We start from the raw sequence: 18561 nt of genomic DNA on the forward strand, positions 1-18561 counted from the left end.
CCCCCCCCCCCCCGCTTCTGCCCTTTCCCTCACCCTCCCACCCTCCACCTCTGCTCCTTCCCCTATCCCCCCATTTCTGCCCCTTCCCTCACCCCCCACACCCCCGCTTCTGCCCCTTCCCTCAGCCCCGCACCGCTTCTGCCCCTTCCCCCACCTTCCACTTCTGCCCCTTCCCCCACCCCCTACGTTTGCCCCCTGGGTGAACTCTGCCGTCGCTCCTCGGGGGCTCGGGCTGCCCTACTGCCTGCGCCTGCAATTTAGGCACCCAGGGTGTTTGGTTTGGGGGCCAGGTTTTGACGTGGCGTTTTCCATCTCCGCAAAATGGCCCTACAAATAATAATCACACACACAAAAAAGTAACTTCCTCTGCGTCATAAAAATGATTGTGATTCAGCTCATTTGCTAGAATTTTCTAGCACTTTCTGTCTCTTCTCCCCCTTTCCATCCTTTCCTCTCCCTTTCCTCCGTGTATGCTGTATTTTAAGATTTTTCTTTTTAAACCAGAGATGGATGGTCTTTTGTGAGGCATGGTGGTGGAGGGCTGGCTTTGGTGCTGGGATTCACATCATGGGTGTGCCCCTCATTTTGTAACCTTAACCAAATCACTGCCCTTCTCTGAGCTTCAGTTTTCTCTCCTCTAAATTAGGCATCCCTAAAGAGAGGTGTAGGTAACTGCCCATTGCAACCTTGTCGCGGAGCAGAGAGGAGACCTAGGGATTCATCATCAGGGGAGTGGATAAGAAAAATGTGATATATGTTTAAGATGGACCACTAGAATGAATTAGATCTATATACGGCAACATGGCTGGATCTCTCAAAGACAGAATGTTGAGTGAAAAAAGAAACAACAAGATTTATAGTACAATACTGTTTATGTAAATTAAAACACACAACAATACCATACATTTTTCACAGATACACATATATGTAAATAAACACATGAACGGTGGATTGGAAAGACATACGTTAAATACACGAGAGTGGGTGCCTGTGTAGGGGGTAGGGAGGATGGGATCAGGAATGGGTGATGAAGGGGACAAAACTGAAGACAAAAAAATAAAAGGGCCTCACATGGACCAATGATGATATAGTGTGCCAAGAACTGAGAAGTACGGTCAACTCAATTCTGTGCACCTGAGAGAATAAATAGATAGTAAATTCACTGTCTAGGGAGCAGGCTGGCTGGGTAGACTCCTGGGCTTGGGTTTTTTCCCCCATGACATCCCTCCCTCTAAATTTGGTCAAAGCTGACCAAAGTCCCAGCTGCATACAGTGGCCCCTAGGAAGGGCTCCCATCCCAGACTGAGCAGTCCTTCCAGAAGCCATTACTTTGTGAGGGGCATTTCCTAATCCCATCAGTTTCACTCACATTTGATCAATTCCCAGTCCCCATTCTCCATGGTGGTCCAATTTTAGGAACACCTTGTTTGAGTTTGGAAAGGAGACTGAGACGGGTTGAGATGGGGGCTACAGGCTTTGTGAGGAGATGAGGTTCTCAAGTACCCTGGCGGCCCCAGCCCTCCAGTGCTCAGGGCCTGGGCCAAGGGAGACCCATCTTGTGAGATGGGAATCTACTCTCTTGCTACCTACCTATGTACAGTTTCCAAGATCCATCTATTGAGCACTCTACTTCCTACCATGGGACATACTCTAGTTTGTCTCCTCTCAACTATGGTGTGTGTGTGTGTGTGTGTGCGCGCGTGTGCATGTGCATGCATGCACATGCTGTATATGTCCTCATATACAGGCATTTGCTTACGTGTGTGCACCGGGCAAGTTTTCCTCAGAAGTGCCTCCCCACACAAAGTCACACAGACACACACTATCACTCAATCATGTCTCTCCACATGTGGTCACACAGACAGGACACAAGCGCACACACACACACACACACAGTCAGAAAGAGAAAACATCCAATATAGCATTGTTCATTTCAGTTTTTCCATTTACAAAATCCAATGGTGAATCCAGGCAGTTAGAAAAAAGAAATGGAGGAAAACCCTCCTGAATGTACCCTAACTACCCCCCACCCCCTTGGTCTTCCCACCCCACTCCCTCGGAAAGGCACCCCCATCACTATCGCTGAGAGAACAGGCTCCCCCACTCCCGGCCTCTCAGCCACTCTGGCCTGCCTTTCCACTCCGCAGCCAGGCTCATTAATGTCTCTCCTGTCTAGAGTGCCCTCCCCATTCTCTATGGGTCAGGCTTCCCCAGTTCTGGGGCTCTCTTGGGGTAGGGAGGGAGTTTAGGACAGGGACTTCTATAAAGAAGGGAAAGGGGGATGGATAAATACAGATTCCGGCCCCACAGGAAGTGAGGCGGGACAGAGAACCCAGGTAAGACCGGGGCAAGGAGTGCCAGCTTGGCTCACCAATCCATAGAACAGGCCTCGAAGTAAGCCCTGAGTGGACTCCACCCCCGGGAGGGAGGCTTGGATCTCTCACCTGGAGAATCTGGCTGCAGTCTGCTCCACTTTGGGTGTAGGTAAGGGTGGGGGAAGGAAGGGGAAGGAGGGTCGTTGGGAAAAAGGATGTTTGGGGCTCAGGGCCCGGTTGGCCAAGGGCTACTAAGGAGGGGCTTGAGGCCCCTGAGGCTTGAGGGGGACAAAAAGAGGTCAGATAGGAATGGACTCAAGTCCACAGTGCCTTGGAGTTTGTACCACTATCGGTTACCAAGGCCCCAAACAAATTTTCATTTTCAGAAGAGTACAGTGAACCCAAGAGACAATTCTGGGGTTGAAATCGGCTCTGACCCAAGTCTTTGTGGTCCAGCTACTCTGGGGAGTTCAGCTCCCTCCCTACACTTTCCTGGTGGGCCGCTCCTGTCTGTATGGCACCCACATCAGTCCTAGTGGGGCTGGAGTGGATTTCCATCCTCAGGAAGAAGAGTTGGGGGCTGGGGATCCTGAAGGCAGCGTGAGAGAATGTGACCAAGTGTGGGTCTCTTCAATTCGAGGAGTTCAGCTCACATCCTACTCTTCATCTAACCTGGGCCCATCCTTGGGACCCTTCTCCCTACTCCCTTGACTTCTCCAACAGATGCACAAGAACCATTTGGAAGGTCTGGACATGGTGGGGAGGGAGAGGAGACTGGGCTTGGGGCAAGGGTTGGCCTAAAACAACATTGCACACGACATAGTAATTAAACATCCCTGCTCCATGGGAACCCAGCACCCCCTTTGGTCCCTCTTGTCAGCAGCCTTGGACCACTTTCTCCCTAAACATCCAGGCCTTGCTAAAGGACTTGGAAGGAGAGGGTGCATGGGAGCAGAGGGGGCAAAAGAGCTCTGGAAGTCTATTTTACAGGACAAATTTCTCCCTTCTGGACAGTGTCAGAAGGAGAGACATTAAAGTAAGAAAGCCTGTCTCCTCAGCTGTTAGTAGAAAAACCTGCATTCTCAGTTTTCTTTTCTTTTTCTGAATTGTCACTTCTGAGAGAGAGAGAGAGAGAGAGAGAGAGAGAGAGAGAATGAGATTGTAGAAGTGGAGAAGGAGGCAGCGGAGACAGGCCCCACAAAACTAAATATGCCTCTTTCCCAGTCCCTCGCCCAGTCCTCCATCCTTGGGAGGTGTTGGCAAAGGTGCCTAGATTACAGGTGGTTCGAGGGGCTGGGGCTGGAGCTCAGAAAGGAGGACTCCTGTATGGGCCCCTACCCTTCCCTTGCTATTGGCCCCATCACGGTGGCCATGAACTTCTCTCTGCCTGTCTGCCTACCAGCCTGCTTCACATGACACAGTAGGGTTCTCTGGGAGCCGGGGCACCTCCTGTGCCCCAGCAGGGGGCGTGAGTCCTCAGGCACTTCTTGAGGTCCTTGTTGAGCAGGAAGCAGACAATCGGGTTGACGGCAGCCTGGGCGAAACTCATCCAAACAGCAGTAGCCAGGTAGCGGTGGGGCACAGCACAGGCTTTCACAAATACTCGCCAGTAGCAGGCCACGATGTAGGGTGACCAGAGGAGCAGAAAGAGCAGTGTGATCGCGTAGAACATGCGGCCCAGCTGCTTTTCACCCTTGACCTCGTCCATGCCCAGTAGCCGCCGGCTGGCTGCATGCCCATTTTGCCGGATACCCAGCAGGGTTGGCGGCATGGGCCCACGGCCAAAGCCGGCGATCCAGTTGGCAGCAGCCTGGCCGGTGGCCCCGGGACCATGGAATGTCCAGTTCTGGCTGATGGCTGGCACCATCTGCACTGGCTTCATCTTGCGGTGACGATACTCGAAGAGGAGCAGCTTGCCATAGACAGCATGTGTAGCTGCCATGAGCACAGCCAACATAAGCATGAAGCCCAGCGTGTCATTGGCCTTGAAGTAGCGATGCTCAAAGATGCACTGGTCCTCCTCCCGAATAAACTTGTAGGTGCCCACGTCAAAGACAGGTGGGAAGGCCATGGCCACAGACAGGGTCCAGGCCATGCAGATGACAGCTGCGCATGTCCAGAGTGTCATGCGCTTGGCGTAGAAGCGGTGGTGGGCGATGGCCATGTAGCGGGTGACGCTGATGCAGAACAGCATGAAGGCCGCATGGAAGCAAAAGAGCACGGCCATAAAGGCCACAATCTTGCAGCTGAGTGCACTGAAGGTCCATGAAGAGCCGTGGCGCACAGAAGCCAGCACAAAGGGGAAGCAGACGGCAGAGCGTATGCCATCGGCCAGGCACAGGTCCAGCAGGAAGTAGTAAGGAGCCTTGTGCAGGGCACGCTCCTTGAGCACCAGCAGGGACAAGATGGCGTTGCCTGCCAGGCTCACACACATAATCAGTCCCAGAAGTACCAGCTTCACATAAGCCGATGCAGACGGCGGGGACAGAGCGCCGCTCACCTCCTCAGGCTCTCCGGTGGTGTTGGCCATACTGAGGGTCAGGGACTACTGCCAACCCTACGGGGTCAGCCAGTCCGGTACTCGATGGGCCCGGGGGGGCTCCATGAGTTGTCCTGCTACATTGCACCTGCAAATGGGAATGAGCGGGGGAGACACAGACACAGAGAGACAGAGAGATGAGGGCGAGAGAGAGACAGAGAGGGAGAAAAACACACAGGCGTGCAGAGACAAAGTGGGAGAGAGAGAGAGAGAGAACAAAGAGAAAAGTGGCCACCAATATAAATGGATTGAGATTGACACAGAAATGGAGGGGATGAGAAAGAGTGAGGAGAGAGAAAGAGAGGGGAGAGAGAGACAGACAGACAGGAGACCATGAGAAACAGATGGAAAGGAAAGATGAGGAAGAAACAGAAAGGGCAGGGTTAGTGTGTCTACGAACCCTCCCCAATTATACCCTGGCTGGTGCCAGGCCCTGCCCCTGGACCACTCCTGCTCCTACCCACTCCTTGTCAGGTGAGGATGCTGCATTTCTCTGGATGTCTTTGGTTACCTGTTTCCTCCATTAGTGGATCTGTGGGGCAGGGATGTTGGTGCAGCTCTTCTCCCTCTTTGCAAAGCGCTAAGGTTGTGTTCAGACTTTTTTTTTAACTGTCACCCATGTAAAAAAATACATTTTACATCACAACCCACTACACATACACGCAAGCACACACACAACTCAACCAAAAGTTTCACAAAACAGTACTGAACCTGTATGCAATGTACCCCATTCATTTTTATTCTCTTTCATGTGTTCATAAAATGCTGGTACCACTCACTTAATAGATTTCTTTATTCATGATGGGGAATGTGTTTAGTATGCTTGAGGATCAGCAGGAAGACGAGTGCGGCAGGAACAGTGAGAACAAGGGAGACAGTGGTGGAAGGTGAAGTCGCAGAGGTGCCTTGGGGCCAGATTGTGTAGGGCTGTGGGCCACGATGAGGACTTTGGTTTTTATTTTAGGTCAGGAGGCAAGTATGTGTGATTATAAACATGTAGGTATGCTTGTACATATTCATTCATACACTGAAAAAATATTTATCAAGCATCTACTGTGTACCAGGCACTGTTCTAGGTATTGAACACAGATAAAGATCCTGGCCCTTGTGGAACCGACATTCTAGATAATAAGGAAGAGACACGGGTGAAGTATAGTGTGTCAGATGATGACAAGTTCCTAAGAATAAACATAAAGGAGGGAAGGAAGATAGGAAGTGCTAGGGGTGGGGAAGATGCTGCAGTTTTAGATGAGGTAGACAGGGGAGGCTTCACGGAGGAGGTGTCATCTGAGCACAGACCTAAGGGAGGTGAGAGAGTGAGTCATGGGGATATCTGGGGGAAGAGAAGTTCAGGCAGGGGGAACGGCCACAGCAAAGGCCCTGAGGTGGGACTCTACATGGCATGTTTGAGGAAGACAAGGAAGTCACGGTGGGTGGAACACAGTGAGTCAGGGGAATGTGGTGGCAGGTGAGGTCAGAAAGGTGGTGAGGTCAGATTGGGGAGGCTGTGGCGAGGGCTTTTTCCTCTGAATGAGATGGGAGTCACGGGAGGATTCTGAGCAGAGGCCAGATGTGGTATGATGTAGGATGGAACAGAATCCCGTTTGCTGTTGTGAAGAGCAGGGGTCATGTGGGGTGCAGATGGAAGTAGGGAAGACTACTCAGAGGCCCCTGCAGCAATCCAGGTGACAGATAATACCCCGTCCATGCCACTCTCCCTATTGTGCTTCCTAGAATTTCTCTCTTCTAACACACTATATAATTTACTTTTGGCCGGGCGCGGTGGCTCAAGCCTGTAATCCCAGCACTTTGGGAGGCCGAGACGGGCAGATCACGAGGTCAGGAGATCGAGACCATCCTGGCTAACATGGTGAAACCCCGTCTCTACTAAAAAATACAAAAAAAAAAACTAGCCGGGCGATATGGCGGGCGCCTGTAGTCCCAGTTACTTGGGAGGCTGAGGCAGGAGAATGGCGTAAACCTGGGAGGTGGAGCTTGCAGTGAGCTGAGATCCGGCCACTGCACTCCAGCCTGGGCGGCAGAGCGAGACTCCGTCTCAAAAAAAAAAAAAATTTACTTTTAAATTTTGGTTTATTGCCTGCCTTGTCCTATCAGAATGAAAGCTCCACAAAGGCAGGAGTTAAAGACTCACTGACTCTCCTCTGAAAGAACACTACATAGCACATCATGGTAGGCTCTCAGTGACAATATATCAAATGAATTGATTGAGGGATTAAATGGGCTGGGGCTGTGGGTCAGAGAGGGCACCCTGGAGACATCCAGGCAGGATTCACTACAAGAGCAGCCTGCGGGGTACACCTGGCAGTGAGAGCAGCGCAGCAAAGCTGTGGGAAAGAGGAGAGCTCTGGGAGTGTAGGGATGTGACTAGGTAACAGCACAGGTCCCAGGGGGAAGGCAGTGAGGCAACTGGGCAGAAACTGGGGAAGCTCAGGATGATTGTTGGGGCTGGGCTGGGGCTGGGCTGGGATTAGGGGGTGCAACTTGAGTGGATGTCTTCCTACTCCTTCCCTCCCAGGAAAAGTCTCCCCTCTGCATGTTTTCCAGCTCAATCCAGCCTGGCCTGGCCTTTTTTTTTTTTTTTTTAATTTTTTTAGACAGAGTCTCGCTCTGTTGCCCAGGCTGGAGTACAGTGGCACAATATCAGCTCACTGCAACCTCCGCCTCCTGGATTCAAGTGATTCTCGTGCCTCAGCCTCCCGAGTAACCGGAATTACAAGCACACGTGCCACCACGTCTGGCTAATTTTTGTATTTTTAGTAGAGACAGGGTTTTGTCATGTTGGCCAGGCTGGTCTCCAACTCGTAACCTCAAATGATTCGCCCGCCTTGGCCTCCCAAATTTTGGGATTGCAGGTGTGAGCCACTGTGCCCAAGCCAGGCTTTTTGATGGCACCCTGAAATCTCAGAGCCCATGGCAGGAGGTCAAACTAGCCCTTAGAAAGTGCTAGGGCAGGGCCTGAGCAGAAATGGGGTTGGTGGGCTCCCTTTCAGCCCTTCAAAGCCTGACAGCCCCCTCAGACTGTGGAACAGCCCACAGCTGGGTGAATGTAAACACACACACACACACACACACACACACACTCTCTCTTTTACCTGGAGGGGAGGCAGAGGGAAAAGGATAAAGACAGAGAGAGACTGAATGTAAGACAGAGGCCAGAGAGATACAGAGAGAGAGGAGAGAGAGGTGTGTGCGACAGAGACAGATGGAGACATAGGAGGGAGAAAGAGACAGAGAGAGAAACAGAGAAAGGGGAGAGATCCTTACATACAGAGAGGAAGAGAGAGACAGAAAGGGGAAGAAGGGTGAAAATGAGAGTGAGAAAAAAGAGACAGAGGCACACACAGAAACCAGCACGCCAGACAGAGAAGGGAGAGAAATAGAGACAGAGAGAGAGCTCAAGAGAGAGAAAAGGAGAGCAGGGAGAGGGAGAGGGCTAATGCCATGAAAGAAAGAAAAATACAGACAGGGTGGGGTGGGGCAGAGATAAGAGAGGGGCGCTGGAGAGAGAGAGAGACAGAGACAGAAATAAAGATGGAGATAGAGAGGGAGACACGGAGAGCCACACTAAGACCGAGAAGGAGGATAATGCGTAGCCCTGAGTCTCAGTGAAAACAAAAGCTAAAGATAAAATAAAAACCCCCACATGCCCCGAAACAATAGCCGCAAAGAAACAAAACCCTGGGAAAGCTCGGGACATGTTACAAACAAGTGAGCGGAGGGTCTTCCTCCGCAGACTGGCAGCCGCAGCCCGGGCCCAGCTGAGGCTCAAGACGCGTGCATACACAGAACACGCGCACACCTGCTCGAGCCCAGACACCTGCACACCTCCTCCCCCCATAAAGAGTCTACTGTTGTGGACACCCTCAGACAGCAACCCGCTCTTGCATGAGGAACGCGTGCGCACGCATGCAACACACACACTCACACATACGCACACACGCACACGGAGGCAGAGGTACGTCTTGTACTCTGCCGTGTTCACACAGGTACGCAATGGACCCTCTTCGAGCGCCAGCGCTTCGTCCTCAACAAAGGCGTGACTGCCCTCTAGGGGACATTTTAGAAATTTGTGTAGGAGCATTTTTGATGGCCACAATGCTGGGGTGTAGGGTGTCCTTCCGACATTTAGGAGTCGGGGAGGATGTTGGCCATCCAGTAATATGGGGGACAGTCCCACGCAGCCAACATGTCCCGCATCCTCTAGGACTTTGGACTTTTAAGTAAGTGAACCTAGAGTCTATTTCACAGATAAACACCATTTTTTTTTCTCTTGATTTTAACATACCCCTAATTATCCAGGAACGTGGCTGTCATGTAAGTAAAGAGGAGGCTGTACTTTGGTTTGGGATGAGCTTTCCTTAGAGTTGTTGACTATTTTAGGAAATCTCACCTCCAAGGCCTGTGCCTGTCATTTTCCTGCACGTCCTGCCTCTGATGTTTCCCCTTCTCCTAAATCCGTATTTACCCAGTATAAGACATTGGGGGCCGGGCACAGTGGCTCACGCCTGTAATCCCAGCACTCTGGGAGGCCGAGGTGGGCGGATCACCTGAGGCCGGGAGTTTGAGACCAGCCTGACCAACATGGAGAAACCCCGTCTCTACTAAAAATAAAAAATAGAAAATTAACAGGATGTGGTGGCGCATGCCTGTAATCCCAGCTACTGGGGAGGCTGAGGCAGAAGAATCACTTGAACCTGGGAGGCAGAGGTTGTGGTGAGCCGAGATTGCGCCACTGCACTCCAGCCTGGGCAACAAGAGCAAATAACCGCGTAAAAAAAAAAAAAAAAAAAAAAAAGAGAGACGTTGGGAGCCTCTAATTACTTCCTTGAATCTCCTGGGGAGTGTCATGCCCAAGCATTTACAAATTGAAATACAAATCATTTTCTTATAAATCATTTTCCTTTTATTTCTTATTTGTATTTTAGTTAATACAAAATGGATATTGTATATAATATGGAATTTCTTTTTAAATTTACATGTGCGGAGGGCCGGGCACGGTGGCTCACACCAGTAATCCCAGCACTTTGGGAGACTGAGGTGGGCGGATCGCCTGAGGTCAGGAGTTCGAGATCAGCCTGGCCAACATGGTGAAACTCCGTCTCTACTAAAAGTACAAAATTAGCTGGGCGTGGTGGCATGCACCTGTAATCCCAGCTACTCGGGAGGCTGAGGCAGGAGAATCACTTGAACCCGGGAGGTGGAGGTTGCAGTGAGCTGAGATCGTGCCATTGCACTCCAGCCTGGGCAACAAGAGTGAAACTCCATCTCAAAAAAGAAAAAATTACATATGCAAAGAGATTATGTTACCTGAGAACTTCATTTCCAGACAGTAAAGGGGTGTTACAAAATATCCGTTACATAGAAGAGGGTACTGGGTATGAGAGGGCTGAGAATTGTTCACATACACAGACACACTCAGATACACACTCATTCACACACACACAAGCAATGGTCCACAAGACTACTTTTATAACTCCCCTAACACATACATGGATGAACGAGATCTCAAACACTGACAGATAGGTACACACAAGCAAACTTACCCACATATACTTTCATTCACACAGACATATATATATTCATTGACCCAATATAGCTGATTATTCAAATCCTCTCACATATTCAGACACAACACAGATATACACAAAGTTGTATATTGATATTGTCACATATATAAACACTGTCACAATATTAACACTCAGATTCAAAGTTACTTACATATGCCAGCAGGCTGACATGCACTTGAACCCTACCACGTGTGTGTATACAAACACACACACACAAACACACACAGGTATAGTACATAGAATTCCCCTCAGAGACCTACAGATATATGTGCACTGAGAAAAAAGCAGGCAAGTAAAAAACTGCTCACATATACACACACACGCTCTAACACAAAGAGACAGATTCAAACTCTCTCACATAGATCAGGTGTGCTCACCAAGACAAGTATGTATATCCTGGTACATGTACACACACACACCCATTCACATATACACTCCCACCCATGAACAGACTTATAACAGCTCCAACACACTCACAGAGAGGCACACTCATACACTTTAGCAATATGCAAAGAAACACAAAGATAAAAATTGCATATTGTACATATACAGACACACAAAAAGACAAGTACACATGGGCAAACATGTGTACACATATAAACCTGCTCACACACAGATACACTTAACTGATATACACATCCTGCAACAGGTATATCCCTGGAGCCGAACCTGCTCATGTGCAGAGACCAGCTAACTCTTGCACTTAAAAGTGGACAAACGATCAGAGCTGCCCAGCTGGTAGGCTCCTACCACAGCAAAGGGCTAGAGCAAGAATGGCTCCAGAGCAACTATGTGCAAAGGGAGGTGGTAACTGTTTTCATCACTTCCCACTGAAACATTCCAGATAGTATGATTATTACTTTGCTATTTGTTTATCATCAGTGAGGTTTTGGGGTTTGGCCTAGACCTATGTGGACGATGTTTGTTTTTGTTTTCCTTTCTGTTTTTTTTTTTTTAATTATTTTTAAGAGACAAGGTCGGTCGGGCGCGGTGGCTCACGCCTGTAATCCTAACACTTTGGGAGGCCGAGGTGGGAGGATCACTTGAGGCCAGGAGTTCTAGACCAGCCTGGCCAACATGGTGAAATCCTGTCTCCAATAAAAATACAAAAATTAGCTGGGTGTGGTGGTGCACGCCTGTAATCCCAGCTACTCCGGAGGCTGAGGCAGGAGAAACGCTTGAACCTGGGAGGTGGAGATTGCAGTGAGCTGAGATCATGCCACTGCACTCCAGCCTGGGTGACAGAGTGAGACTCTGTCTCAAAAAGAAAAAAAAAAAAGAGAAAAAGTCTCGCTCAGTCACCCAGGCTGGAGTGTGGTGGTGCAATCATAGCTCACTGCAGCCTCAAACTCCTGGGCTCAACCCCTCAAGATGCTGAGATTACAAGCCTGAGCCATCACGCCTAGCCTTCATTTTTGAAAATTTATTTATTTGTTTGTTTGTTTATTTATTTATTTATTTATTTATTTATTTATTTATTTATTTATTTAAGGTCTCACTCTGTCACCCAGGCTGGAGTGCAGTGGCATGAACCTCAACCTCCTAGGCTCAAGCAATCTTCCTACCTCAGCCTCAGAGTAGCTGGGACTACAGGGATGTGCCACTATGCCTGGCTCATTTTTTAAGTTTTTTTTTTGTAGAGATGCAGTCTCACTATGTTGCCCAGGCTAGTCTCAAATTCTTGGGCTCAAGAAGTCCTCCTGCCTCAGCCTCCCAAAGTCTTGGGATTATAAGCATGAACCATTGCACCCCGCCTGTTTTTCTTTTAATTTGATTTTCTTCTTATTTTTCCACAAGTTTTTTTCTTCTTCAGAAATAGGAGGGCTGTCTCATCACCAAGAAACAGAGAAAAAATAGAAGTGTTGTATGATTGTTGCTATGTGGACTATTATATAGTATTAGGTGTTTCTAAAGAGAATAGTATTATTTTATTTTTCTGATTGTTACTTCTTTATAAAAAAACTTTTTATTATAGCACATTTCAAACACTAAAACGTAGAGAGAAGGCCAGGCACGGTGGCTCACACCCGTAATCCTAGCACTTTGGGAGGCCTAGGTGGGCGGATCACGAGGTCAGGAGATCGAGACTATCCTGGCTAACACGGTGAAACCCTGTCTCTACTAAAAATACAAAAAAAATTAGCTGGGCATGGCAGCGGGTGCCTGTAGTCCCAGCTACTCCGGAGGCTGAGGCAGGAGAATGGCGTGAACCCCGGGAAGTGGAGCTTGCAGTGAGCCGAGGTCGCGCCACTGCACTCCAGCCTGGGCGACACAGCAAGACTCCGTCTCAAAAAAAAAAAAAAAAAAAACCAAAAAACAAGACAAAACAAAAAGTAGAGAGAATACTGTAATGAACCTCAGTGGATCCACTGCCCAGACTCACCAATCACCAACTCATAGCTAGTCTCATTCTGCCTATAACCCTACCCACTTCCCTCACTCCCAGTATTCTGAAGCATATATTATATCATTTCATCCTTAAGTATTTCAGTATCTACTCCTAAAAGGTCAGGACTCTTTTAAAAAGATTACAACAATATCATTTTTATCATTTCTTGGTTTATTTAATGATTTACTTGTGATTGGTATTTGATACTAAAAACTTAACCAAATCTGATTCTTGGTGGGATTTCATACTTATTGTCTTTTGTTTTTACACAAAAATATTTGTCAATATATGAATGAAGCCCAACAATAGTTTAATTGAGTTGCTTTATGACTTTGTTTCAGAGTGTTGCTTTCTTAAGAATGCAGAGAAAAATCAGTTTTCAGAACTCACAGAGGTCTGCTGACCCCTTCAATAGAAAGATTTGGAATTTTTAAAGCATCTGGCAGGGCAAATTGAGAAACTGGGATCTTTTATGAGATGGGTTAGAATATCTTTAGCTGGAGCTCAACCAGCTAGTGACAGGGTTTCATGATTAACAAGTAAAGCTAAGACGCCCCTCCCAGTAGAATCACACAGGTTAGCAGTGTGCAGGGAAATTATCTACACTATTTTTAAGACCAATGAGGTAAAGGGAATAGGAAAGGGGCCATTTAAAATTATTGCTGTTAGGAGATACACTGGTGACAGGTCAAAGGGCAATAAGATGACACTAACTTAGATGTTCAATCAGAAAAGTTTTCATTTTCCTTTTCTTTTTTTTTTTTTTTTTTTTTGAGACGGAGTCTTGCTCGTCGCCCAGGCTGGAGTGCAGTGGTGCGATCTCGGCTCACTGCAAGCTCAGCCTCCCGGGTTCACGCTATTCTCCTGCCTCAGCCTCCCGAGTATCGGGGATTACAGGCACCCGCCGCCACGCCCGGCTAATTTTTTTTTTTTTTTTTTAATAGAGATGGGGTTTCACCGTGTTAGCCAGGATGGTCTCGATCTCCTGACCTCGTGATCCACCCGCCTCAGCCTCCCAAAGTGCTGGGATTACAGGCGTGAGCCACCGCGCCGGGCCAGGTTTTCATTTTCTACCCATGCATCCATGGGTGTTGACATTGCATAGTTTACAGTACTAGTTAGAAACTTGAAGAGAAGTACAAGAAGCACCAACATAAACTAAGGTTGAAATATTCAAAGTGATACATGAATATTTTGAAATACTGTGGAAACTGCATAAGTCTGTGGACAGATGCTGCTGTTCACAACAGCAGTTTGTTCAGAAAATGCTGAGATTCATTTACTGAGGAGCCCTCACCTGTAAGTTTGTCTGTAGGTCTCATTTCCACAGTAAATTATGCCAGATGAATGTAATTAAATCCAAGACATTTCCCAACTGCCTTTCAGCTTTCTGTAAGGAATTGGGATCAGTACACTCTTCCGTGTTGTTTTAAACCTAAGTGTGTAGGGATTTGGTAATAATAATAATAACAATTGTGAGGTAAAAGAAACATGGCAACATTTCTTTGTGAATGCTTCTCATTTTTCCGATTTTTTTTTTTTTTTTTTTTTTGGAGTCTCGTTCTGTCGCCCAGGCTGGAGTGCAGTAGTGCAATCTCGGCTCACTGCCACCTCCGCCTCCAGGGTTCAAGCGATTCTCCTGCCTCAGCCTCCCGAGTAGCTGTGACTACAGGCACAGGCTGCCATGCCCGGATAATTTTTTTGTATTTTTAGTAGAGACGAGGTTTCACCATGTTGCCCAGGCTGGTTTCGAACTCCTGAGCGCAGGCACAGATTTTATGTTTACTGGCTTCAACAAATGGCTTTTTTTGCACACGAATAAAGTTACATAAAAAATGTTAAAGACACTAAAGAATAGAGTGGAGAGTACTGACAGAGTTTATGGATTCGAAGCAAAACTTCAACTTAGGACATGTGAAGTCAAGTGTGGTTCCCTGGGTGATGTTTACTTGGTGTTGCAATTTGAATACTAAAGAAGACTTGTTAGAGTCAGTAGAGCAATGTCTGCATTCACTTAGGGGAAAAGCTTCATCACTTTTTTTTTTTTTTTTGAGACAGAGTCTCACTCTGTCGCCCAGGCTGGAGTGCAGTGGCCGGATCTCAGCTCACTGCAAGCTCCGCCTTCCGGGTTTACGCCATTCTCCTGCCTCAGCCTCCCGAGTAGCTGGGACTACACGCGTCCGCCAACTCGCCTGGCTAGTTTTTTTTTTTTAATTTTTTAGTAGAGACAGGGTTTCACCATGCTAGCCAGGATGGTCTCGATCTCCTGACCTTGTGATCTGCCTGTCTCGGCCTCCCAAAGTGCTGGGATTACAGGCTTGAGCCACCGCGCCCGGCCATCATTATTTTAAGATACACAAAATGAAAATTTTCTGTTGCATTCCATTTGTGAGCATTTATTTATTTATCTATTTATTTTGGAAACAGGGTCTCACTCTGTCACCCAGGCTGGAGTGCAGTGAGGTGATCATGGCTCACTGCAGCCTCAACCTCCCAGGTTCAAGCAATCCTCCCACCTCAGCCTCCTGAGTAGCTGGGATCACAGGCACGCGCCACCGTGCCCGGCTAATTTTTGTATTTTTGGTAGAGACGGGGTTTCGTCACGTTGCCTAGATTGGTCTCAAACTCCTAGGCTCAAGCAATCCTCCCACCTCAGCTTCCCAAAGTGCTGGGATTACAGGCATGAGCCACCGCACCTGGCCTGCATTTGTTACATGAAATTTCATATTTGATTGAAAGAAAATAAAGAGATGCTAGATTTAAAAAAGAATCCTCCCTTTGAAGCACAACATTCAAAAACTACAAATTATCCAAATTCTGCTTATTTGTCAAGAAACGAGTTTTAACCCAATAAAAAAATACTCTTTGACCATTTGCTGCAACCTACTTATGCCAGCAATTTCCTGTTGATGGTGACTACCAAAAGATAGAAAGATCATATAGCTATTTCAAGCACAAAACCTTAGTCTCTGCCTGGCCATGACAAGAACAAGAGAATTATAAAAGGAAAGTGGAAAAGGAAGGCACGAATAAGCAGTTGTTCCATTTCTTAAGAAAGGTGGGTATGTTGTGAAAGCACCAGCCATACTCAACACTAGAAACTGCACCTGAGGCTTCTGAGAAACCAAAGGGTTATCTGATGACCCCAAAGCTTGTGTTTTTGAGGTCAGCTCTGCTGACCTGTAGAATGATGCAGCTACATTTCATACATTCAAGTTAATTACTGAGGACATTAGGTCAAACATCGGATTGTGTCTGAACAATCTCCATGGAATGTGTCTTACCTCAACAACATGCTTTCCAAGATCAAAAAGTGGCAGGCCACAATAGAAGTTTATATCTGTGTCAAAACTACCAATTGTTATTTACTTAATTTCCTTTGTTTGAGCTTTCACCAAGAAACACAATAACTTGATGTAGAAGATCTATGCTCAGCATCAGTGGGTTTGCCAAATCAAGATTAAAATGACCATAAATGAATCAAAGGACCATAGAATAAATCAAACCACTTATGACTTGATCAGAAGTGGGCATGGATGTTGACCACTACAAATTCACATTAGTGAATTTAAAAGTTATGGTCTCCTATGGTTTGAATGTGTCCCTTAAAGTTCATGCGTTAAAAACTTAATCCCCAATGCAACAGTGTTGACAGGTGGGACCTTTAAGAGGTAATGAGGTTATGAGGACTCTTCCCTCATAAATGGATGAATGCTGTTATCACAGGAGTGGGTTGCTTATCACAGAAATGGGTTCCTGATAAAAGGATGAGTTCTACCCACTTCCCTTCTCTCTTTGTCACGTGCACATGCTCTCTTGCCCTTCTGCCTTCCACCATGGGATGATGCAGCAAGAAGGCTCTCACCAGATGTAGCCACATGATCTTGGACAGCCCAGCCTCCAGAATGATAAGAAATAAAACAAAATCTCTCTCTTTTTTTTTTTTTTTTTTTTTTGAGACAGAGTCTCGCTCTGTCACCCAGGCTGGAGTGCAGTGGCGTGATCTAGGCTTGCTGAAACCTCTGCCTCCCGGGTACAAGTGAGTTTTGTGCCTCAGCCTCCCAAGTAGCTGGGACTACAGGCACCTGCCACCACGATGCCCAGCTAATTTTTATATTTTTAGTAGAGATGCAGTTTCACCATGTTGGGCAGGCTAGTCTTGAACTCCTGACCTCAAGCAATCCTCCTGCCTCAGCCTACCAAAGTGCTGGGATTACATGCGTGAGCCACCGCGCCTGGCCTAAAATCTCTGTTCTTCACAAATTACCAGTCCCAAATATTCTGTTATAGTAGCGCAAAATGGACTAAGAAGATTGGTACCAAGAATAGGGCTGTTACTATAATGTCTGAAAATGTGGAAGTGGCTTTGGAACTGGGTAATGGGTAGAGGTTGAAAGAATATGGAAGAGCAGGCTAGAAAAAGCCTGTAATGCGATTAATAGAGGGTTAAGGGTGATTTTGGTTGAGGCCTCAGAAGAAGACAAGTGCCATAGGGAAAGGCTAAACCTCCTCAGGGATTACTTAAGTGGCCATGATCAGTTGTGATGCTCATGTGTTAAAAATGTAATTGCCAAGTGGTTCTGATCATGACCACTTAAGTAATCCCTAAGGAGATTTAGGCTCCTTAGCTTTATTTCTAATCCCTTGATCAGAAATATGGACGGTAAAGGCCATTTTGATGAGGTCTCTGATGGAAATGAAAAATAAGGTATTAGAAACTGGAATAAAAGCCACCTTTGTTATATATGCGTGCAAAGATTTGCCAGAATTGTGTTCATGTCCTAGGACTTTGTGGAAGGCGGAATTTAAGAGTCATAAACTAGCATATATAGCAGAAAAAATATCTAAGCAGCAAAGTGTTTGAGATGCTGCATGACTACTTTTGGCTATGTACAGCAAAACGAGAGAAAAAATGATTTAAAGACAGAATTTATAATTAAAAGAGAAGCAGAACAGAAAGATTTGGAAAACTCTCAGCCTGACCATGTAAAAATTACAAAAGCGTGTTGGGGAGAGAATACTAAGGGTGTGACCAAGAGACTGCTAAAGAGACTAATATGGGTAGAAGGAAGCCAGATTCTATTCAGAGGCCTTTGAGGCAAGCTAGGATCTTGAGGGCAAGGTTTCTAGAGAGGTATCCCTAGGACTTCAGCATTTGCTGCCCTGTGCCACCTTGGGACTCTGCTCCTTCAATTCTGGAGCAACACCCCTTGGCTGCCCCTGCTGTGGCTCAAGCGGACCCAAGTGCAGCTCTACTTGCTGCTCCAGAAAGTATAACCTGTAAACCTTGGTGGTGTCCACATGGTGCTAATTCTGTAGGCACACAGAATGCAAGAGTTGTGGAACCATGGCTTCCTTCGTCTAGATTTCAAAGAATTTCATGGACAGCCTGGGGAACCACACAGAGACTTGTCATAGGGATGGAGCCACTGCAGAGGGCCCCCACTAAGGCAACACTTAATGGAACTGTGGGAGTGGGGCTGTCCCCAGACCACAGAACTATAGGACCACGAATGTACAACTCCAGCCTGGGAAGGCTGGAGGCATGAGACTTCAACCCATGAGATCTGCTGGGTAGATTGAGCCCAGCAAAGCCATAGGAGCAGGGCTGCTCAAGGCCTTGGGGACCCAGCCCAGCTCTAGTGTGCCCAGGATGCAGGATGCAGAATCAAAGATCATTCTCCAGCTTTAAGACTTAATGTTAGGCCGGGCGCGGTGGCTCAAGCCTGT

The 18561-nt window shown here is 47.4% G+C and overlaps 1 protein-coding gene across 1 annotated transcript; it reads right to left on the bottom strand.

Moving 5' to 3' along the window:
• Positions 1–853: 853 nt before the first annotated feature.
• GPR173 (G protein-coupled receptor 173) lies at positions 854–4963 on the bottom strand. The gene has a single exon (XM_023202482.2). The coding sequence runs from the start codon at positions 4843–4845 to the stop codon at positions 3724–3726; it is 1122 nt and encodes a 373-aa protein (XP_023058250.1). The 5' UTR covers positions 4846–4963; the 3' UTR covers positions 854–3723.
• Between the last annotated feature and the right edge of the window lie 13598 nt (positions 4964–18561).

The sequence above is a fragment of the Piliocolobus tephrosceles genome, chromosome 12 (assembly GCF_002776525.5).
Source record: "Piliocolobus tephrosceles isolate RC106 chromosome 12, ASM277652v3, whole genome shotgun sequence".
NCBI classification, from domain to species: Eukaryota; Metazoa; Chordata; class Mammalia; order Primates; family Cercopithecidae; genus Piliocolobus; species Piliocolobus tephrosceles.